This window comes from Cheilinus undulatus, linkage group 22 (genome assembly GCF_018320785.1).
Source record: "Cheilinus undulatus linkage group 22, ASM1832078v1, whole genome shotgun sequence".
Taxonomy (NCBI): Eukaryota; Metazoa; Chordata; class Actinopteri; order Labriformes; family Labridae; genus Cheilinus; species Cheilinus undulatus.
The window spans coordinates 31,939,496-31,964,079 of NC_054886.1; the positions used below are offsets into that span (position 1 = coordinate 31,939,496).

At 37.9% G+C, this 24,584-nt stretch overlaps 1 protein-coding gene across 1 annotated transcript; it reads right to left on the reverse strand.

Annotated features, from left to right (window-relative positions):
* Positions 1 to 908: 908 nt before the first annotated feature.
* LOC121504163 lies at positions 909 to 18,630 on the reverse strand. The gene is made up of 10 exons (XM_041778806.1): positions 18,399 to 18,630; positions 14,031 to 14,099; positions 13,199 to 13,314; positions 9,298 to 9,502; positions 6,633 to 6,665; positions 6,208 to 6,287; positions 6,005 to 6,095; positions 5,818 to 5,922; positions 3,506 to 3,688; positions 909 to 1,937 (listed from the first exon to the last, which is right to left on the reverse strand). The coding sequence occupies exons 1-10, from the start codon at positions 18,430 to 18,432 to the stop codon at positions 1,801 to 1,803; spliced, it is 1,053 nt and encodes a 350-aa protein (XP_041634740.1). The 5' UTR covers positions 18,433 to 18,630; the 3' UTR covers positions 909 to 1,800.
* Positions 18,631 to 24,584: the final 5,954 nt, after the last annotated feature.

Consider the following 24,584-nt stretch of genomic DNA (forward strand, 5'->3'; position numbering starts at 1 on the left):
AGGTGCCTGAAAAAAGGTGACAAAAGTCCTGAAGTCCTTATTGGACATGCATCAATACCTTTTATTTTACCCTGTTTTACAGTGAAATGGGTCAATTTAAATGTTTGATTAATATTTCAACTAATTTATCTCCGCTTCTGACAATAAATGTCTACTTTTCCCATGATAGTGAAGTAATTTTAAAAGTTCTCTGGAAAATTGGCAAAAATTGACACACAATGATGGAGAAAGAGGGTATGAAATTTGTCAGTTTTGTCCCTTTTCTTTTTTATTTCAGGTGTTTTGGTCCAAACAGGCTCAGAACTGCAACATATTTAGTTACATGCGTTGAAAATCTTTTGGAAACTTGGGTTGCGATCTGTGGTAAGACAGACTGGTGGGTCCTGAAGCCAGACCTAGTTGAGAACCACAGCAACAGAGTACCTGAAAAACTCACCTTTCCCAGTGGTCACATGACTTCTTTTCTTTTAAGAATTCCATTAAATGACAAAAAAAAAATAATGGAATTGAAACAAACAAGAATAGGACCCTTTTAAAAAAACAAAAAAAAAAAGTTATCGTTTTTACCGTTTTTGTGACCAAAATGAAAAAAGAGGAAAAATAACTTGTTTTTCTGTTTTTCTCATTTGTGGTCAAAAATGCAAAAAACAGAATAATAGCTCGTTTTTCCATTTTTTCCTGTTTTGGTCCAAAAAAACAAACAAACAAACAAACAAAAAATGGAATAACGAGAGTTTCTCACATTCTTTGAGTCTGGTTTCAACCATGAAAAGGATCTGCCAGAAAATACACCGACCCTAGGTGTACCTAATAAAGTGGCTGTTGCGTGTAGTTAAGCATTGGTTCTTCTCTTTTTCTCAAAGCATAACAATAAAATTTTGCTTTATTACAAAAGTAGAAACCCGACATTTGTGTTAGAATATTTGTTTATTTCATGTAAGTCTACAAAAATAAGGCCAGGTTCAATACAGAAAAAAATAGCTTTTTAAAACAGTGCAATTGAAAATACATGAAAATCAATTCAAATGAATAAAATCTAACATGGAGAAATTCCCTAAAAGATCTGCTTATTAATGTCTATATAACATATGGTACAATAAACATACAGACAGTGTGCATAAGCATTTTAACAAGAGCATCATATTGTCAAAATTACACTTACTGTTGATGTTATTTGCTTGTTCATTTCTTTTTAAGATGTGAAACCTATTTTAGTTGTTCGGAAAACAAAATAGCATTTTTAGCTTGCAGATACAGCTTAAAAATCAAACATTTTTGTTGCCTAGCTTGCTTTAAAAATGGCTTCAGCTGATTCAGGCTATTTTGTCTGTCCTGCTAATTTTTCAGCTAACATATTTACAGTAGCCTTGACTCTCTAGTTGTATTGTCTCACAGAAGCAGGCTTAGCTACATTTTTAATAAGCTTGCTTGATATGTTTCAGACCTATTTATGTTGAAAATTACAAATGCAGCACAAACTAAGCTAAGCTAGCTGAAGAAAACATTTTGCATTATCCACCATTAGCTGTTAGCTGGTAGCTAGTTTGTTTCAGGCTAAAAGAGCTCTGTTTGACTGATGAGTGTGGTGAACCTGTGGACAAGATGTTATTATCCAAATAACCTCCATTTGGAGAAAAATACCTTATTAGATCTGTGGGTAGCTCAGGTTACGGTCACATAACACAAAGCTAAAGCTAGCTCTTGAAGTTTGTGGTCAGCAGTTATTTAAAACAGTATAGTCAACTTTCATCCAGACAGTTGTGCTTCCTCGTAGAGGTGTTGGGTTCATCAGTGGAGGTGCTAGGACGAAGAGGAAGAGAAGGAGAAAGGAGAAAAGGGAAGGACAGAAGACGACGCTGCCGGAGAGGAGAGGAGCTGATCGCTCAACGCCGGATCATCGAGGTTTATTTCAACAAACGGGTCGCTGGAGCAAACAGCTAAACAGGAAACAGAGAAACAGGTATGACATTTCAGATTTTGCCAGTTTTCCATAATATTAAGTTTTACACTATAAAGGACATAGTGTGGTTTAGTTTGTTATTACGTGAGCCAAGGGTCAATTCAAGCTAAACATTGTGTCTTGTCTGGCTTGCTAATTTGCTAGCCAACACATTTACAGTAACTTTGACTCTCCATGTGTTAGCAAAACTTAACTGTGATATGATACAACAAAAATAGGGTTTAAGGGTTATATTTTAGTCAGCTTTCCTCCTAAATATTTAACATTTTGTTGTAGTGTTAATCCAGGTAGCAGATATAAATGATATATCGACTGACTCGTCACACCAAACGACTTTAGCTTAGCCTAGCAACAATAAAGCTACTTTCTTTCCTTGCTGTGAAGTTTGCCGGCGCATTTGAAGAACGTAAGCCGAGTTCATTGGAAAACATTTAGCATTGTCTCGCTTAGTGTGACATTATATTGTTGACATAGCCACAACATTTGGGGTGGTGTTAGCTCGTGTTAGATTTTGGTATTTACATATGAGCAAACCCTTGCAAGGTTAAATCCCCCAGCTCTCGCTATCCTAGTGCTGTTGTTTCTTTTTGTGATATATTGTCTGTTTAGGTGGAGTCTGCCTGGTCAGGTGACCTGCTGCAGCCAGGATGACTCAGGTGTGCGGGGGGGGGGGGGTTTAAGGACTTCTTTGGAGTGCAACCTGAACAGAAGCACTAAAGGTGGGCAAAACTAATTGGAAGACAAAAAAATAAGCTGATTGTTATATATTACCCAAAGTATTAAAGACCGTTTAGGTCAGTGTTCCTCAACCCTGCTCAACCAAAGAGCCAAATTGTTAAAAAGAAAAATAAACCTTTGCAAGAGCCACAATCTAAGCAGTGAAAAGTGCCAAAAATGGGTTAAAGTGGCAATGAAAATAAGTTAAAGTGGTGAAATGGTCAAAAAATGGCAAAAAAAAGGGGTGAAAATTGGCAAAAATGGGGAGAAAAAGTGGCAAAAAATAAATTAAAACTTAAGTTACAGGTGGCAAAAATGGTCAAAAACTGTAAAATGTGGCAAAAGATGAGAAATTTAAAAAGGCAAAAGTGGTAAAAAAGGGAAAAAAGTGGCATTCAATGGCAAAAGGCAGCTTAAATTTGCAAGAAGGGTTACCATTACTGGTCTTTTAGTGTCCATGCCTTAATTTGCTGTTAAATAATTTAAGAGGCCATAACATACATGGGGGCTCATCCGGGACCTCTCACTTTATAATTTTTGACCACTAGATGGTAGTATGTATTTGGTCTGAGAGGTCACATGAGCCAGGTGATGTTCAGTAGGTGTTTTAGAGTCAAAAGAGAACAAATAGTGTTTTAAAAGTTGTAGGAACTTTAACAAAGCACAAAAATCTGTAAATAAATTTGTGATACTGAATATTTAAAGCTTCTCATCTTGCTTTGGAGCATTTAGAACATTTCAATTCATTCATAGAGAGGTATATTATTATTATTATTTATTCTGTAGCATATGCCTTTAATTTTGCATTGTTGTTTTAATCAAACTCACATGGATTATTGTTGTTGTTCTCGTTCTGCTGCTCCTCTCCAACAGCATCAAAGAACAGATTGATGCTGTTGGTAGACTGGTTGTCGGCTTGTTCATCGCCTGGTGAAGGACTGGTGTCAGTGATTGGTGAAGTCTCAGCTCCATTTTCATCTGGTTTTTCCTCTGGGGCTGGTGAAAGGGATGCTAGCGGAGCAGAGAAGAAGACGGGTAAGAAAACTCTGATACAGCCTGAGAGTTGATAACACTAAAGCTGTTGAGAGTTTATTTGTTGCTTTCAGTTTATAAAGATGGAAGAACATGAGTGCATATTAGGGCTATCATGTGACTACACCTGTGGTATGTTGAGGTCTTTTTCTTTTTTTTATGTTCATGCACCATCGTCTCGTTTACGGGGCTAAAACCTCTGAATGTGTTACAAGCAGACATTTGAGATCAGACAGAATGGATTGGCAGTGCAAAACCATTGTCAGTCATTTGGCCTTAATACAGTGAAAATACAGTTGTTAAGTCAATGAAGTTACTGTCTTTTGGGTTTCTTTGCCAGTCATGGTATGGTTTGATGAGCTCAGTGTCGAAGATCTTGACTGGCCCCCCCACAGACCCCTGACCTCAACCTCATCATCATCTCACCTCATCTTTGGGATGATCTCGAGACAGTGTTAATTTTGGCAGCTATTTTTAGTTTGAGTCTTAGTTTTAGTCTTTAAATGAAATTCATTTTAGTTTTAGTCACATTTTAGTAATCTCTACCCTTTTTAGTTTTAGTCTAGTTTCAGTTGACAAAAACTCAAAACGCGTTAGTGTAGTTTTAGTCCATAAAAGTCCTCACATTTTAGTCTTTACTTTTAGTCCAAGCATTTATTCTCTTGCCTTAATCTGGTACCAAGTCATGGTAGTGTGTTCTCTGCGCTCTGCTAAACCTGGGTCCCTGCTTTCTACAGCTGAGAAACAGAATAGCTACAGCTGCATTGTTTTTTGACAGATTTACCCACAGTAGAGAAATATCATGGACTTTGAATGTCCGATGAAAACTAAATTACATTTTAGTCTAGTTTTAGTCATCTTGACGAAAATTAAACTTACTTTTTGTCAGTTTTAGTCATCACAGATCTATTTTTGTTAGTCTTAGGGGGCTTTCACACCTACGTCGTTTGATCCGGACTTTCAGACTTTTCTGTTTGGTCTGTGTGAAACCTCCCCTGGACCATGGTCCGGACCAAACAGCCGGACCTTGGTCCGACCAAAAGAGGTGGTCTCGGTCCAGACCAAACGGAACCACGGTCTGGTTCATGCCCAGTGTGAAAGCATTATTTTTAAAGGTTCGGACCTTCATACCAATGACAGGAAATTGAGACATGACTACCGGCAAAGGAAATCCATCACCATAACAAAATGAGCAGTGGAAGAGCCCACAACAGTCTCACAGACTGAAATCGACCATTAGCCTGGACAAGGTGGGCTAACAGTAGCTGCTTTATGTTACGCGAGGAGTAGAAGTGTCCATTATTATGTTAAATGGAGATTGTCCAAGCACGGAAAATTTCATAAAATTGTAGATAAAGTTATACCTCACTATTGACAGCTCATCTTTTCAAGAGTTTTACAACACATACCTTCTCTCCCAAGTCAGTGTAGCAATGGCTCGCAGGATTACATACTTTCTTTTCCTTTCCTGTTGTTGATGATGATGATAAAGTTGTCTTCTAATGATAAAACTCATAAGACAAACTCAGACCAGCCTTATTTACAGCTCTTCAAGCTGTTGCTTTTCTCAGTAGAAAACCAACAGTAATATGATGGTGGGAATGATGATTTCATTCATTGTTTACAACATTCAAGACTCGTGTTATTCAACGTGTTGACGTCAGACGCCCACTGGCCGAATAGCCAATCAATGTAAACTACAGAGACACGCAAACCTGTAGCTGATGACGATATCACGTAGGTTCATCATGTAAAGTCTGTTAGTCTGTTTGCAATAATGACAGTGTGAAACCCAAACAGACCAAACCAAATGTATACAATATAACAAAAACACGGACCTTGGTCCAGACTTTCAGGTGTGAAAAAACCCTTAGTCTAGTTTTTGTCATGGACAAAAAGGCTGTCACCAAACATTTTTATTAGTCATTGTTTTAGTTGACAAAAGTAACACTGACTGGAATGGAGATTTTGAGCCAGGCCCCCTGGTCCAACATCAGTCCCTAACCTCACAAATTCTTGACTTTAACTACTGTATTTGCTGTTTTAAGAAAGAGTAGAAAATTCAGTCTGTTAAATATTGTGACCAAAAAACATTAGTGATGTTGTACCGTTCTCTCCATTGGACATCTTTTCCTCTGACTGGAGGTTTGTGCCGTTGGCGACTGGCGTAGCTGAAAGGTCATCGGTGATTACTTCTTTAGGTTCTGGTCGCTCTGATATGTATCAGACAAAGCAACAATGTCATGAAATTCTATTATTATTCTTTAACTGTGGTTAAAATATGACCACACTTACCCAGGTCATCCAGGTAGACTGGTTCAAAGGTGCCCATTGGTTCATCAAGACGGTTGGGTTGAACAGGACGCTGGAGGTCGAACGAATAACTCTGAACAGCCAAGGAAACAAGCCAGCAATTTATAATGTGATGGGCATTTTAAATACATTATCAAGAAAACCAAGAATTTGAGTTTGTTCATGGAAAAAATGTATTTTCTTACTCTGGTGGCTCTCCGTAGATAGTAGAGGATGAAACACAGAGCAATTATCACCAGGATGATCAAGACCAGGACCACGTAAGCTACAGACACAGGAGGACAGGGACAATTTGATTGTGAACAATCAAAGTGAACTAAGGTGGCACATTTATCTCACTAAAGCCAACAAAAAGATGAGGTATCAGCATGTTTAAAGACAGTTCAAACCCTAAACTTTAACCGAAAAGTAAGGCTGACTAGTTCAGAATACATGAAAATCAAATAATGTGACCAATTTGAACAAATGAGGCCTCTTATGACTCAGGTAATGTATGTATCTGATGACAACTAGTGCATTTAAATGACAGCCAGTAATCCTGAGAGTTGTTGCTGGAGAAGCAAAGAGGAAGGTTGCGCTGGTTTGATAGAGTCACATAAAACATCCTTACCCCAGGATGTATTTGGCTCTTCTTTATCTGTAACTGAAAGAAACAGACACCAGGTTAGGTTAGGTTCACCCTTTTGAGTTTTGTAGTAATATAACCCCAATTCCAAAAAGTTGGGGCACTGTGTAAATAAAAACAAACGCAGTGATTTTCAAATCTCATAAACCTATATAGGAGACATTTTACAATTTCATAAAAATATTAGCTCATTTTAAATTTGATGGCAGCAACACATCTCAAAAAAGTAGGGATGGGGCAACATAAGTCTTGAAAAGTAAGTGGTACTGATAAAAACAGCTAGAGGAGCATTTTGCAGCCAATTAGATTAATTGGCAGCAGGTCAGTAACAAGACTGGGTGTAAAAAAAGCATTTCTTGGAAGTAAAGCTGGGCAGAGGTTCACCTTTTGTGAAAAACTGCATCCAAAAATTGCTGAGCAATTTCAAAATAATATCCAGCCATCTAAAGTCCAGAATATCTTCAAAAGATTCAGAGAATCTGGGGACATCACTGTAACTAAGGGACAAGGTCGAAGGTCAGTATTGGGTGCTTGTGATCATCGGGCCCTCTGGCCTACAAACAAGCATGATTCTGCTCTGGAAATCCCTGCAGGCTCGGAAACACTTCCAGTCAACACTGTTCACCATGCCGTTTAAAAATGCAAGTTAAAGTTGGATCATGCAAAGACGAAGCCATATGTGAACATGATCCAGAAACACTGCCGTCTTCTCTGGGCCAAAGCTCCTTTAAAATGGACTGAGGCAAAACGGAAAACCGTTCTGTGGTCACAGGAATCAAAACTTGAATTTCCTCTTGGAAACCACAGATGCTGTGTCTTGCAGACTAAAGAGGAGAGGGAGCATCCAGCTTGTTCTCCTGGCTCAGCTCTAAAGCCTGCATCTCTGATAGTATGTGGTTGCATTAGTGCCAATGATGTGGACAGCTTACACACGTCTCTGTCAGGGAAGGCCTTGACTACTTCAGCAGGACAATGCTAAACTACATACCACATCTATCACAACACCATGGCTTCACAGTCTTAGGCTGAGGCCCCGTCCACACGGGGACGAATTCAGGCAATATATCATTTTCGTCTCCATGTGGACAGGGCCTGAATCCCAATTCTCCCCTTAACCCTCAGTCTCACCCTCAAGCTCAACCCTCAGTCTTAACTTGCCCCTCAAAACCAAGTGTAAGGACCATCCCGTAACTCAGAAATGGGACACCCCTTAATAGCAGTTACGATTTCAGACTGTAGAGGGCAGTGCCAAAACTGCATAGTCTGTCAAATCAGAGGAAGAAGAAGAACGAGAACACGTTATATTCAACCAAATAAGATGTATAAACACCACAACCACTGACATATTCAGCTGAAAGTCACAGTATAACACGGTCATTAGCTAACGCCAAACACCAGTCGTAACTCGTAGGCTTTTCCGCGACTGCACGGTTACCGGCTTACAATTGTAAAAATAAAAGTAAATTTTACACTACAAAAAGGCAAATAATCCATAAAAAACATTAAACTAAGATATTGAAGTGTTTTTTGTAATTTTTAGATCTCTATTAATGAAGAAATTTACATTTGTAGCTCGATTTCTTCCCTGCATTCGCCGCCATCTTTCTTTGAGTGATAACCATCAATACCAAGGGAGCTCCAAGAACATCTCAAAACTGAGGGAGATAGTGCCCTCAAACTTGCCCCTCAACTCAACTCTCAGGAGAATTCACTTCGCAGGAATGCACATTTTGAGACTGAGGGTTAAGATTGAGGGTTAAGGGGAGAATTGGGATTCAGCCTTAGTCTGGGTCCTGAACTGACCTGCCTGCAGTCCAGACCTCTCACCAGTAGAGAATGTCATAAAATGAAAAATCCAGCAAAGAAGACCAAGGACTGTTGAGCAGCTAGAATCTTACATAAGACAAAACTGGGACAACATTCCTCTCCCAAAACTCCAGCAGCTGGTCTCTTCACTTCCCAGATGTTTACTGACTATTGTTAAAAGAAGAGTGGATGCTGCACAATGGTAAACATGGCCCTGTCCTTACTTTTTTGAGATGTCTTGCTACCATCTAATTAAAAATGAGCTAATGTTTTCATGAAATGGTAGGAATTTTTGGTTTCGACATCTTTCATTTTTCTATGTTTATTGTAAAGTGTTATAGTTACTTCACGTAGATAGTATTCCTAAACTTCTGTTGAAAACCCACACTGAGCTTTGCAGGGTCTATTCTTATGTTGATGATACCATATTCTATTTCTTTAACTTTACATCAGAAAATCCAGAGATATTTCAGTCTCATTTAATGAGGAAAATTATTTAAAAAAAACTCTCGTCTACATAGATGTCAGTATTTGTGGCTGATTGTAATTCTTATGACTTGATATTACCGCCTTTCGTTGTGCGTCTATGTGGCAGTTACAGTGTGTTTCAGCCGTTCTGTGTGTAAATATGTTAGTGTGTGTGGCAATTACAGTCTGTTCAGTCATTCTGTGTATAAATGTTAGTGTGTGTGGCTGTTACAGTGTGTTTCAGCCATTCTTTGTATATGTATGTTTGTGTGTGTTACAGTTACAGAAAGAAGAGCATGTCAGAGTTGTGGTTTGACAAACAGGAAGTCAAGCAGAGGAGCACCTCTCACAGTAAAGACTCCAGCATTGACACTACCTGGCAGTGATTGGGTCGTGGATGCTGCCTTTGAAACAGTGGTCATTAAGTTTGCATCCTCTGTCCTACCAGAGGATCCTCCATCCTCTGGTAGAATGACCGGGTCTGTGGTCTGAGCTGGGATGCTGTCATTCGCTGCTTTTGGTGTAGTCTGATTTTTTTGGAAGTCATCATTGTTAAATACACTCCCTGTGTATTCATCTACCTGTAAAAGATGACATGAAGATCATAGTGTTTTTTAACAGCTTTATATCCTTCCCTGTTTTAGTCTCATAACCTATTTGAAAAGCAGCAGAGTTGGTTTATGTGCAAAAAGTGAAGTCAGCTGAAGGGTAAAAGCTGACATTGAAGCACACTGATAGCCACATTGGAAATGCTTAGTCCACACGTACGATTTTCCTCTTCTGTTTTCACGAACACCACTTTCTTTAAAGCATCTATTTCTGTCACTTTTTGCCCCAAGGACCTACCGTCTAAAACGTCACGTGTCCATGATTGTATTGAGACGCTTCTGTCACCGCAGTACCACAAAATTAACAATACCATTGTATCTCTCGTACTGAGATCCTGAAACACACTCACTTTAAAACACGGGTTTCAAACTCAAGGCCCGGGGGCCAAATGCAGCCCACGATGCAGTTTTAACCGGCCCGCAAGATCATTTCATATTTCAATAAGAACTGGCTCACTGGAATGAGGTCTGCAGATTTCTTCCAGTATAGAAATGTAAATTTAACCTTGAAGATTTAAAAAAAAATCCTTGTTAAGTCATAAAAACCTGAAAAAGTAGAGAGTAGAAATAATTAGATAAAAAGTAAGGAATGAGGAGAAAGAAATTAATTTCTTTTTTCATTTCATATTTTTTCATTTTGCATCACAAGATTATGACTTAAACTTAGGATTTTTACTTTTTATTTCATATTTTGACCTTTTAAATTCATAATTTTGATCTTTTCTCTTATATTGTGACCTTTTAAGTTCACAATTTTTCATTTTAAATCATACTCTGATTTTTTAAACCCCTAACTCTGACTTTTAATCCCATATTTTCACTTTTAAACTCCTGATCTAGAATTTTTTCTCATATTTTGACTTTTTAGGATTAAAATTTTGAAATTTATCTTCTATTTTGACCTTTCAAACTCTTGATTTTCTATTTTATCTCATATATTGACCTTTAAAGTCATGATTTTAACTCTATCTCATATATTTGCCTTTTACAACCTTATTTTTACTTCTAATTTTGTATTTTGAACTTTAGGATTTACAAAGTTGACTTTTTATCTCAGATTTTGAGCCTTTAAGTCATTTATTTATTTTGCATTTGTTTGACATGGACACACGGTAACTGATACTGTGATATTTAATCGTTTTGACTTTTTTTTTTTCAATCTTAAAATCATTTATCATCACTGTTCCCTATAATTTATTACCTGTGAAAGCACAGTTTAACAGATTTAAATTGAGGCATCAAATTTGGCCAAAGTGGGCTACAGGTGTACGGAAAAGTTTGTGTGCTCCTACGTGTGTGATCGGGTGCGAATCTGCGTCTGTGTTCACAGTCAGACATGCCATAAGTGGAGTGGAATGTTACTTCTGAGTTCTGCAGTCTGGGACTAATAAAGGGGGACATTTGGACAATTTCAACTTTGCCCTCACTTCATAGCAAGTGGATGGACATGCATGAGGATGCACAGGTCCTTTCGATCAAAACGTAAGAATATATCATATCTCAAATATGCAGTAAATTTATATATGCGCATAGTTGGCATATTTGTGGTCACATTTTGGTTAGAGGTGGAAATGCGTGTGTTCTTGATTCATATCCTACATATATCCTCTGATTCTTTATGCCTGTACATAAAATAAACCTAACATGAACAAATGCATTCGCTCACATATGATTTGGTAGAGGAGGAGGCTCGAGAGAAGGATGGTAAAACTGGCGTGTTTTTCACTCTGATAGGCTCATCTGTTTAGCTTGGACGCTATCTCACTGAATCCAAGTCCAACTTTTTCTTTTTTTTTTTTTTTTTTTTTTTGTTAGTGGTCAGGGTTGAAGTTGTTGAAGAGATCTGAAGCAATAAAAGTAAAAAAAAAAAAAAAGAAAAAAAAAATAACTGAAAAATGATTATTTTACTAACAGTTTTCTGCATGTCTGTTTCCTGGACAAACAAGGACAGATGGAGCAAAAATATGGAATTTGGCACTACAAAAAAAATGTCAATGCATCAAAATCGATTTTTCTACTCATCATTGACATGGCCCAGGCTGTATTTTTAAAAAGGGGTTTTTTTCCTACATCATTTTATATGGGAAATATGTTGTTTTTGTGTTTTTTAACCATAAAAAATACCAGTGACATGGTGTACAATAACTGGCATAAAAAGGGTGTAACTTTTTTTTTTTCTTCTTCTTTTTTAAAGTGGTCAGGGTTGAAGTTGTTGAAGAGATTTGAAGTTGTGAAATTAAAAAATATGTTGAAAAATGATTTTTTTATTAACACCTTTCTGCATGTCCATTTTCCGGACAAACAAGGACAGATGGAGCTAAAAACTACAAGGGAGCGAGGGCTAAACTAAAAGGATAGAAACGACTAAAATGTGACTAAAACTGAAATGTATTTCATTTAAAGACTAAAACTGAGACTAAAATTAAAAATCGCTGCCAAAATTAACGCTGGTGCAAAAGATGCAGCTTTGTGAGTGTCCCCAATTTGCAACCTCTGTTGTTGATCTTCTGTCTCTGGCAGGAAAGGTAACAACTGGGGGCTCGTCCGGGATCAGTGTTATATACCTGTTTTTACAGGGTTTTGTGTTAATCGCTTTTGAAATATTGGAAATTTGTTTACTGCACAAAGCAAGGGGTTCAGTCTGAAATCATTTATTGAAAATCTAACTTAGGAGGAATTGAATTGCATAATGGTCAGATCTATTGCATATGGAGTTGTCGTATAGCATTACAGTGGAAAAGGGAGCATTTTGGCTGAAAGAGATGCAACTTTGTTTTCGACCTCTGCTGTAAGTTTTGTGTGTCTTGGGGGAAATACAACAACTGGGGGCTCATCAGGGATCAGTGATAGAGATCTGTTTTACAGGTTTTTGCTTTTGGAATATTGGAAATTTGTTTACTGCACAAAGCATGGGATTCAGTCTGAAATTATTTTTTTGAAAATCCCACTTAGGGAGCATTTACATGCGTGTAAAAGTGAGATCAATTGCAAATGGCATTGTAGTATTGCTTTACAGTGACAATAGGGAGCAGATAAGGTGTCAAAGATGCAGCTTTGTTAGTCTCCCAAGTTTTAGACCTCTATTATTAAGTGTTGTGTATCTTGGGGGAAATGTAACACCTGGGGGCTCATCAGGGATCAGTGTATTAGACCTGTTCTTACAGGTACTGTGTTTGTCACTTTTGGAAATCATTTAATCAAATTCCCACTTAAGAGACCCATTGCATGCACATTTAAGTCAGATCTATTGCAAATTGCATGGCATCATTGCATTACAGTGAAAACAGGGAGCAGATTAAATGTAAACAATGTAGCTTTTGTTAGTTCTCCCAATTTGTGACCTCTTTAATTCAGTTTTGTGTATCTTGGAGGAAATGTAACAACTGTAATGTAACGACGTGTTTTTACAGGTATTGTGTTTGAAGCTTTTGGAATACTGGAAATGTATTCACTGCACAATTAATAGGGTTCAGTCTAGAGTCATTTATTGAATATCCCACTTGTGAGGCTCTCAGTTTGTGCATAAAAGTCAGTCATTGCAAATTACATGGCTGCACTGACAACAAGGAGCAGAAAAGATACCAAAGATTCAGCTTTGTTAGTTTCCCTTGTTTCTGACCTCTGCTATTAAGTTATTGTTTCTGGGGGTAAAAGTGTCAGAGTTCGTACCTGTGTTGTATCTGTCCCATTTCCTGATGAGTTACTATGGAGAAAAGGCGAGGGTGACACGGTTTGCTTAGCTTCATCTGCAGCATCAGAATCAGGTGTCATCGAGGTGAAGGTCTCTAAGTCAGCCAGAGAGAAACAAGACTTTTTTTATTAACTCTGCGACCACCACTCTGCATGAAACTCAAATAGGCCAAAGGCAGGATGTGGGCACTGTCCCCATGGTTACGCACTACAATGGGGCTGATGCAGGTTGTCATAAGATGAAGCACTTATTCAGCAGAGCACGAATGAAAAAGCACATGTCAAAAGCTTTGTACGACACACCAATGAGGAAATTAAACGTTTCATGACTAAGAGAAAAATAAACACCTTAAAATGACTCTTGATACTATAAAAGTCTAAGAAAACAGCTGAAATAGATGAAGAAGAGAAGGAGAGCAGCAGTCTTAGACTGATTTATAAAGAGCATTGTCAAGTAGCACCATTTAGAAACCTTTTACTCTTCTAGCTCTGATCTGTATGAAACGCTACATTAAAGAGACTAAAACTTGTTGGAGATGCCAATTTAAAGATACAAAACGGGTATAACTCATGTGCTATATTATATTACAATGCAAAACAGTTCAGGCCGATCAAGGATGGAGCAGCTTTCAATGGTTAGAAACATGAATAACTGGTAAAGGTCACGACAAGCAGAAACAAGGTACAGCATAAAAACACCAGACAAGACTGCATATGGCAGCAAAGCAAGAGACTTGAGGAGCAAATTTTCTGTTCTGGGGACACAGAATACACTGTTATGTGTTTATGATGAAAGTGAATGACAACGTACCTTGTTTTCCGTTATCTGGAGGTTCAGTAGGGACATCTTTTCCTCTGGAAAGAGTAGAAACTGCTAGAACTGAGACAGACATGGCAGAGGTTATCGCTGGTTTGTGATAAAAGACATATCTGACAACGCCGCATCAGTTATAGATGATGAAAACTAAACAAAAGTAGATTGTAGATAATATGATTATCAAAATCATTAGTATGTGGCCAAGGCTGCCCATAATGGGGGGACAAAGGAGAGAGCTTTCTGGGGTCCTGCCAAATGTGGGCCCATGGAGGTCAGGAAAATCCTGGCCTATGATAAAGCTAAGCTGTGAGAACCATGTTTTATTTTTTTTAACCAGAACAGTTTTATTAGAGTGACCAAAAATCATTTTGTTTCTTAAAACTGTAGTACAATACAACCTTTTTCAATATTTTAAACAGAATTACCTTTTTAAGGTAATGATAATATGTACGGGCACATTAAACCATTTAGAAACTAATGTCAGATGTCAGGATCCTAGAAAACAAAGTAAAATGATTAAATTATCTGTGAAATGGTGCAAATATGGGCAACAATTTGCACAATGGGTTAAAAGTGGTGGAAAAAGGGGAAAAAAATGGTTTAAAGTGGTTTAGAGTGGTTTAAATGGGTTAAAAATATGACTAAAATGGTGAAAAGCGGTTCAAAGTATAAAGTGGTGAAAATGAGCTACGCATATTGGACAGTGGAAACAATGTGCTAAAAGTGTTAGAAAGTGGCTAATTTGGTTAGAAGTGGCAGAAAATGTCATAATTGGGTTAAAAGTGGCAATATAGTGAGATTAAGGGTTTAAAGGGGCAAAAAAAGGTGGAAAAAATGTGCTAAACCTGTATTAAAGGTCTATAATTAACAGATGCTATGGTGGAGATGAGATGTTGGTAGCCTAACTACAGTCTGGATCTTGTAGTGAACTCACCAACAGGGAAAACGTTTTGTTTTCAGTTGCTTTTCATTGTTTTTTATGCTAGTTTTTGCAGGTTAAACAATTACATTTCAATGTTAGTTGTGGAAATGGGTTAAAAATGTTAACAAGGGGTGAAAGTTCAACGTATCAAAAAAAGGTGAAGTGTTAGGAAGAGGCAAATTAGGCTAAAAATGGAAGAAAATTATGTAAGTAGGTTTAAAGGGGCAAAAAATGGCACAATGTTCTTAACCTGTCAAAAGTGTGGCAGAAATGGGTGAATATTGGAAATAATGGGCATAATTTGATTTTAAAAAGTGGTGAAATGGTGAGAAAAGTATCAGAAAATAGCAAGTAAAAATGGTGAAATTGAGCTACAGTGTTAGTGGAAAAAATGGGCTAAAAGTGTTAGAAGAAAGAAAACGGTTTCAAGTGGTTTCAAGTTGTGGAAAAGGGTAAAAATATGACAAAAATTGGTGAAAAGATGTTCAAAGTATCAAAGAAGTGGTAAAAATGAGCTACAAGTACAATATTGTGGAAGAAATGGGCTAAAGATGTTAGAAAGTGGCAGAAAATGTTGAAAATTGATTTAAAGTGGAAGAAAACATTAGAAAAAATAATTAAAAGAGGCAAAATGCCAAAATGTGCTTAATCTGCCATAAGGGAGGTGAAAATGGGTTTGAAGTAGAAATAAGGGGCAAAAATTGATTAAAAGGGGCAAAAAAAAGGTCAGAAAAGTATCAAAAAAGTGGTAAAAGAGTGCTTCAGATTAGCTTAGAAAGTGTTAGAAAGTGGCAAATTGGGTTAAAATGGCAGAAAATGTTAAAAATTGATTTAAAGTGGCAAAAACATTAGAAAACATGGTTAAAAGAGGCAAAAATGACCAAAATGTGCTTAACCTGTCATAAGGTAGGCAAAACTGGGTTAGAAGTGGAAATAAGCGGCATAGATTATTTAAAAGTGGCAGAAAATGGTCAGAAAAGTATCTAAAAGTGGTAAAAGACTGCTTCAAAATAGCTACAAGTATTAGAAAGTGTTAGAAAGTGGTAAATTTGGTTAAAATGGCAGAAAATGATGTGTATGGGGTTAAATGGGCAAAAAATGCAAAAAAAAAAAAAACTGTCAAAAGAGTGGCAAAAATGGATGAAAAGTGGAAATAATGGGCAAAATTTGATTTAAAAAAAAGTGGCAAAAATTGCAAATTAGCAAATAAAAATGGTAATATTGAGCTTCAAGTGTTAGACAGTGGTAAAAATGGGTTAAAGGTGTTTAGTTAGTCCTAGTTATTTCAAGTTGTTGAAATGGATTAAAAATGTTCAAAAGAGGTGAAAATGAGCTACAATTGTTGGACAGTGGAAGAAAATGTTGTAAATGGGTTAAATATAGAAATAAAGGGCAAAAAATGGAAAAAATATGCTAAACCTGTCAAAAGAATGGCAAGAAAGGCTCAAAGTGGAAGTATTTAGAAAAGTTTTTAAAAAAGGTGGGGGTGATGGGTCCCAGGTGGCAACAATTGGTACAAATGGGTTAAAAGTCGCAAAAGCTGTTAAAAGTGGAAAAAATGTTCTTAAAAATGGGTTATAAGTCAAATAAATGGGTGAGGAATGAGATGAAAAGAGGTTAAAAACTGGAATGATTAAATAATTTCAACATCAGAACCAACAAGAGCTCTACACACTTTACAGCTCCAGAATGAATGAACAGTCAGGGACCAGCCAGCTCTGCAAACAGCACAAAGAAGAAAGCCAGATAGAAAACCCTGTGATGGAGCCACAGAGAGAAACACACTTCAGAGACACTATTGATGTCGTATGAAATGTACCAGAACTCTCAAATTAAGGTTTTCACCATCGGACGCTGACGTTGTTAACAAATACTGATGATTAAATAAATTAGAGTGTCATTCATATTTTTAGCATCTTACACGAAACAAATCAACCAACCCTCATTAACTCTAGTTATATGTGATGCCAAGACCCAAATATATGCCATATAGCCTCAATAAGACCCATCAAATAACTGCAAAAACACAAATAAATGAGCAAAAATCAAACAACCCTAATAGCAGACTAACCAACTCGAGGGCCACGGACTAGTCGTCTATCAGAATAGTCAGATGTCACATCCCTACTGAATCTGATCTGCCTGCTGTTTTCTAACATATTTGATCTTTTATGTGATGAAGAAGCTCCAATAGTAACAAACTGAAAGCAGCATAGCGCCACCTACTGTCTCAAAGTCAAGCTGCTACCAAAAATGTAACCGTCATTGCTTCTTATAAACTAGAGAGAGGACAGTAATCCAATGAAGTCACCTCATGCAGCTTCAGCTGTAGTTTGACTTTCCTGTGAGTATGATCATGCTAAAACTCTGCCCGTCTATGGAGCCCTTAAAATACCAAAACTCTGCCATGCTCAACACAAACTTTTTCTTGCTCACTGGAAACTATTTCCTGCTCATGAGAGAGTTTCTGGTGTGCACAGAAACCAGAAACGTAGACCTGCTCATGAGAAACTCTGTCATCATCCTGCAGAATGTTCTACTCAGTGTTTGCTGACAGCTGAAGCTGTTTAGTGTAAAGGTCAGAAGTGTGAAGCTGTAACAAGTTTTCAAATGTGTGAAAAAAAAAGGCGACTGCTGGTGTCAAAATGTGAGCAGAGAAGAACGATGAGCTTAAGACCAGACGAATACATGGGGCGGAGATGGCCGAGCAGTTCGGTCAAAATTTCCCCGATTAATCGGCAAACAGCAATAGCAGCTAATCAATTAATAAAATAGTCGTTTATTGCGGCCCTGCAAATGGCTGATGCCCCTAAATCTAAAATATCAATGGATTTACTGATTAACTTTGATAACTCAGCATGTCTCACAAATAAGTTTTGCATAGATTACCTTTATTTAAAAGAACAGATAAAGTTTCCTGCAGGTAAATGACGCTACTTTACATCCTAACGTAAAAGTAGAGAGCTGTACCTCTGCTCTGTGCTAAAACTCACATGAGACTCACTTCTAAATTTCTAGGTTTGCTTTTAATCAAATTTCTTTTTTTAAACCTCTAATTTGGACTAGTCCAAGCACTTCCTGACTCCTCGATTAAACCCTTAAATCATTCAGTCACTCAGATGTAAGTATAAAAAGCTTTAACATTGAGCTAAATCGATGATAACTGCGGACATGATCAAATCAGAGATGTCTCACTCGTATCATTTAAATCTTTGTGATAAAGGCCTACAGTGTTTCTGCAGCGTGACTCAACTGTTGTCTGAGCTTTGACGCCTTCTATTTGAAGTTTGAGTTAGCGCGGGAGCCCTAGTCTGCTCACAAATGTTCTTCTTGGTTTTCTTACTCATCAGTAAATCAAGTCTCGATGTTTCTGGCATCATTCTGGAAAAATACAGAAGAAAGTTTTAAGTCTGTTGGAAGTCAAATGAAGGTGAACTCACCGAGGAAGCAGAGATGACTCCAACGCCTTAGCATGATGGCGGGTTTGCTTTTAACCTCTCTCTCTCTCTCTCTATGACTCGAAAAATAAGCTTTTAAAAATAGCGGTTGATCATCCACAAGGCTGCTTTTAGTTTCTTATTTTGTTCCTTTTTTTTTACGACCCTCTTCCTCTACCTCGACTCTCACTTCTCTGAGACTTTCCTGCTGTAAGCTCTCTCTCTCTCTTTTTTCTCTGTGTCTCTCCACCTTTCCTCCCTCCTCTGTCTTTGCATTACTCTATAGCTCTTCGTCTGCCTCGCCGTCTCTTCTCCTTCCTGCTGCTCATATTTAACTCTCCATTGTTTTGGTTTTGTCTCACTCTTCCTAATCCTTTTGGTATTTCATTTGCATCAAATCAGAATCATCTCACGATGGCAAAAACACAAATCCTGATAAAATGAACTCAAAATGATTTTTGAGAAGTCTGTAGGATTCATGTCTTAAAAGTGTGCTTCCACCTTAGTTCAGTGTTTTATTGTTAGCACTGTTAAGAGGTACAGCAGAGTGTCATCTGCATAACACTTAAAGTTAATCGTTTTTTTAGACATTATTATGCACAGATGAGGTAAACAACAGTGGTCTTAGCACTGAGCCTCTGTTTATGCCAACAACACTTTTTTATTTATATTGCATGAAATCACAACAGTTCTAGGCTGATGTTGGCACTAAGCAACAAATCCTGATTGAAGATACAGTAACGCCTGTATTTTTAGACAGTGGCTGGTGTGGGGCGCACCATATGTGCACGGTCATCCCGGGCTTGAATCTGGCCTGTAGCACTTTCCCACGTCTCTCCCTGGCTCCCCGTTTCTGATTCTGTCCACTGCTGTCCTCTGTCAATAAAGGCATTAAAAACCCCAAAATAAATCTTTAAAAAAAGTAAAGAAAAAGGAAATAGCTCAGGAATAAAAAATATCCATATAGTATGGTATAACAGGGTATCATCTGCATATTAATGCAGCTTTACAGGATTTGCTTCTTCTTTTAACTTCAGTCAGCTTTGATATAACCTCTGAGAACAGACAGCTATGACCTTCTGTGGCTTACCCTCCTTGTGGAGGGTGCCAATGATTGTCTTCTGGACATTTGTAAAGTCAGCAGTCTTCCCCATGATAGTGGTTGTGTGTTCGGAACCAGGGTGAGAGAATGGCGTCTCAGGAAACCTCTGCCAACTGGACTTTCCCACAATACTCTAACATTTTGAGATAGTGGATTTTTGATTTTCGTGAGTCTAGAAAGCAGACATGTATTTATACATATTCATAGAGGAAATATCACACTTTTACTCAGTCTTCCTGTGAAAACACATAAGTTTCCATTGATTTATCAAGTTGTGGTCATTTATCTCATTATCTCAGTAACAATGCCTGTTTCCTGTGATTACAAATTAAGATCTAAAGATGTAGTGTCTTAAAATTTGCTGGTAATCAGGGAAAACCATTTTTGTTTTTGTAAGATGAAATTATAAATATCATGAGGTATCAAGAAAACATACATGTAGGGATGCGTGTCATTATTGTTTTTATTTTATGACCAAAGTTATGATTTCATCAGAATTCATATGGGGTTGTTATCTTGAGCTTGTTGAGGCTGAGTTGAACTTGAAAGTGTCATCACAAATCTCTTGTTCCTGTTTTTTCATTGATAAGATAAAGTCTGAAAATATTTCAACTTTAGTGTGATTAGATAAAAGACATTTTAGACAAATAAAGATCACTTTAAAAAAGGTGGTGAATTCTGTTATGGACCAAAGAAGAAGCGGCCCCAGCACTGAACCTTGAGGAACTCCTTAACTAGCTTTAGCATGCATTGATGGTTTACAACACAGTGTGGTACAGAAACAGTAAACCCTCTATTTTTTAGCATCTCAACCCTCTCTCTTTCTCTCTCCTCACTAAAAAAGTAAATTTATGTCTCTCTACTCTCTAAATCAGTAGACAGGAAGTGAGTCATCAACCACAGCCCTCGCTCCACTTTGACACAGGATGCTTGCTCAGTTTTCAGTTCTTACTTCAGCAACACGAGTGTGAACAGCATGATGCTTGTGAAGGTGAAGAACACATTCAGACAGCGTACAGTCTGAACAATAAAAAAGCAGAACCATTGTTAAGGGCGTCTAGTTTGGTGCACTTTTTCACATACTTTGGTTTAAGGCCAAAGAAAGCAGGAGCAACACCAATGAAAGCCAACGTCAGTCAATCAATCAATTTTTATTTACACATCATGAGTCATTTTACAAGAAGAGCAGGTCCAGACTAGTGGTTCACAACTCAGGACCCCACAGTGGGTTGTGGTGGTGTTTACATTTGGTCATGAATGTGTCTGGAAAAAAACAATGGCAATAAGTCTATAACTGAAGCCCTAAGTGGACTTTAAGCCAAATATTCTATCTTAGTCTGTTTTGCAGTGATAACTAGTAAATAAGGTTGTTTTCTCTGGACCTTGGCATATTTATTTCTTGTTAAAACAATGTTACTTTTTCTATTGCAATGTGGTAATTTCTTAAAATCTCAAGAAAACAACCAGATTTTTCAAATTTTATAAGAAAATGGTGTATAATAAGGTATATGCATGCCTTTCGGGTGTCTATGATGGCGCACTTTTTTATATTTAGAAAGCTAACAGCACCACAACGAAGAGAACACTGAGCACGTGGAGTGGGCGGAGGATGGCGGTAGAGGAGTGGAGCGAGGACTCGGTTCCAGACTGTGAAATCTTTGTAGAAGCTGAAGGAAGAGACAAAATACATGTCAAAAATATCATATAAAATATACTTCAAAGGGCATTTTGATCTACTATAGAGGGAGAATAGCAAAGTGCTTTGCAGAGTTCACATTAAAAGAACTAAATCAAGGCTGTTTCCACACATGCACTTTTCCAGACCCTCCAGGCTATGTGGGCCTGGTTTTGGGCTCAGGCAGAGAATCTAACCTCTAACACATAAGGCCGGCATTAAAGCTGTGACGGCACAAGCTGAATCTGGCTCGTGCCGCAGATGTCACAAACCAAACATGCACCTAGTCGGAAACACCCTTTAGAAGCCTCAAGTTTGACACTTGATCATATATATAGTTTGTTTGTTTGTGTTAAATAGCCAGAGCAAACATATTTGTATCATACTGTTAATACCAAGTAGCTATGTGTGTATCAGATGTAGTCAATACATACTTTCTTCTTTGTACTGAGAAATAGTTTGAATGAATGAGAGAAAAACTTTGTGACAAAAATCTTTCCTGAAATAATAAATGTACCAATAAGAAGAACTGCAAAACAAAAAGGAATGTTGCGTTTAATGAGTAGATTGATTGACCTGGAGTGGTCAGTTCATCATCATAGGAGTCTGGTCCAAGAGATGTTTCTTCATACTCCCCTGTAAAGATATCAGAGAAATCTAAACTTAGCACAAAAAGTAAGGAAACCAGTGTTTGGTAAGTTATTTCTTTGTTGTAACAATGCTTCTTCTCAATAAATCTTATACTGTTAGAGAGCCTGTTCAGTTCCCTTCTAACGGTGCCACATTTGTAAGGACCATGCATTTGCGGGATGAGCAGCAGAGCTGAATATGTGGGTTGCACCCATGAGAAATTTGCCAGATCTTCTCTGCCCCTGTAAATGCCACTTCTCACCCATTTTGCCACTCTTTAACCCCTTTCCACTACTTTGCCAGGCTATTTGTGCCGTATTTTTGACACTTTTAACCCATTTTTGATACTTTGTGCCTCTTTAACCAATTTTTTTCCATTATTAACCCCTTTTAAACCACTTTTCCAGCATGTTTTATCCTCTTATTTCCCCTTTTCTTCTATTTTTGACACTTTTTAACCCCTTTTCATTACTTTTTTTTGCACTATTTTTGACACATTTAACCCATTGTTGATACATTTACCCCCTTTTTCCTGTTTTCACCACCTTTTCACCAATTTTTGTCCCTTTGTGCCACTCCACAACCCATTTTGCCATTTTTCACCCATTATCTTTGTAACACTTTTACCAACCTTACCCTTTTATAAAAAATATATAATAAGTATTACTAAAAGGCACATTTCTGTAAAAACAGATCAAATGTTAAGTCATTCTAAAACTATTTCAGTATTAATTGTTTTGGGGGTGGGTTTAAGAGCTGCAGACATTTAAAGCAAAGGGATACTCTTAAAATCACAACATCTTCTTCTCCTCCTTTTCTGAATTTAATGATCTTTCAGGGGCCGGACAGGAAGCTTTGGGGGGGCCTGATATGGCCCCCAGGCCACCAGTTGATGATCAGTGCCTTAGAGGATAGAGTGTAGTCCTGATTCATCACACTGCCTACATTGAAAGTTGCCACGAAATCTGCATAGTGTTCTCCACGCCACCTCCATACTTTGATCCTTCCATCCAGTTTCTGCAGACAGAGCCATGATTCAACACTGAACATGGCATTGTCCCACATTCTTAGGTTCCCCTGTCTGTGCTGTCGACACGATCACTAATGGGCCTGACGGTGAAGGGCAGTCATTGCAGGCTTCCTGGCAGCCTCATAAGCACAGAGACTGGCCGTGTGTAGTCTGTCCCTCACCGTCTGATCAGAGATCTGTCTGTGGTACAGTTGTGCAAATGTTGACTGTAAATCTCCACCATGTCCCAGTGTCAGCAAGGAGGTGGTGGAGGGATGTTTTGGGCTGGAATCACAGAAAGTGAGTTGATCGGCTCCTTTTAAGGTGCCTGAAGGTGTCAGAATGACCTCAGCAGTATATGTGAGGTTCCTAACTGCCCATTTCCTTCCATGGTATAAAAAGAAGAACCGTGCCTTCCAGAGTGAAATCATCATCCCATGCTGCTAAAAATCATACTGAGGGTTTGGTTGCCATGGGCTTAAAGGGAGAAAAAATCATGGTGTGGCCACCATCATCCCCTGACCTTTAACCCTACTGAGAGCCTGTGGAGCATCCTTTAAAGGAAGCTCTATGAGGGTGGACAGCAGTTAAGCTCCAAACAGCAGCTCTGGGAGGATTTCTGGCATCCTTAAAGGAAATCCAGACACTAAACATGGACTAACAAATTCAACTGATTACAGAGTAATCAGAAGGGCTTCTATGTCAATATGGACCTGCAAAGATGGTTTTGATTGAAATAGCTTTGATTTGAGAAAAATTACCTCCTAATACAAAATATTACAACAGATTTATGTTTTCAATCCCTTAGAAACTATTGAGTGTTTAAAACTCTGAATAATAATTTGTAATAGTAATTTTAGTTAAATTGCAAAAAAGTAATAAAAAAAACAAAAAGGCAATTGCCATCATTGGTAATTTTGTCAAATAAAATCCAGATTACAATATAAATGTTGAAGAATGAAAAATCCAATTGACCGCCAATTATGTAGACTATTTAGGAAAAACTGAACAAAAATGTTATGCATAATTATTTGGAACACAGAGTCTGGGTTTGGTCTACATTAAAATAAGTGCTTAACTTAAAGGGCTGCTTCTCTCTAAAAACCATGAAAACACAGCCAGGGCTGTGCAGGGATTTAGCAACACTGGCGTAAAATGCCTCAGAGTATCCAGGTGCATCTGGCTGCTGCCGGTGTGGGTTTGTACGCAGAAAAATAATGGGGACGATTATTTTGACGTGCAACGGACAGCGGTGGTGTGTTTTCAGAATTCAAACCAATGAACTCAAACCAGAAAAGACAGAATACTTTACCCCCGTAGTCTTCATCTTCTCCCTGTGCTAACATCACTGCAGCCCCTACAGAGTAGAAGAACAGAAAGTTCAAGTAAAATCTGAAACAGCTTGCAAACAGTCGGTTGTTTTTAACCTGCTTTGTCTTTTCAGTAGTACAGTGTGAAATAGTTAGCCTAGTAGCATTTAGCTGGACAAACTTAAATGACACCATATTTAGACGAGACCAGAAATGGTTTTAACTTTAATAAGAATTTTATTCATGCATACAGAGTTTGAATGAAACACAAGATACTTGTGCCCTATAAAGAGGATCGGCGTTCAGAGAAGAAATCCCTAATCCATTACTATCTGCCTCCACAAGTCAACCGTGCAGACTGATGGGTAGTAAGAAACCAGCACTTCACAGGGGTCGTCAGTGTTTCGTCCAGTAGGAAGGATCCCCTCACAGTACCACAGAAGGGACCAAACAGCAGTGTTTT

Bases quoted from the DNA above. Each gene is read 5' to 3' on its own strand.
- LOC121504163 (XM_041778806.1), bottom strand. From the start codon at position 18,432: ATGCTAAGGCGTTGGAGTCATCTCTGCTTCCTCG. The intron at 14,100-18,398 runs GTGAGTTCACCT...TGTCTGTCTCAG, and splicing joins GAGTCATCTCTGCTTCCTCG to TTCTAGCAGTTTCTACTCTT. The intron at 1,938-3,505 runs GTGAGTTTGATT...TTTCCTGTTTAG, and splicing joins GAACAACAACAATAATCCAT to CTGTTTGCTCCAGCGACCCG.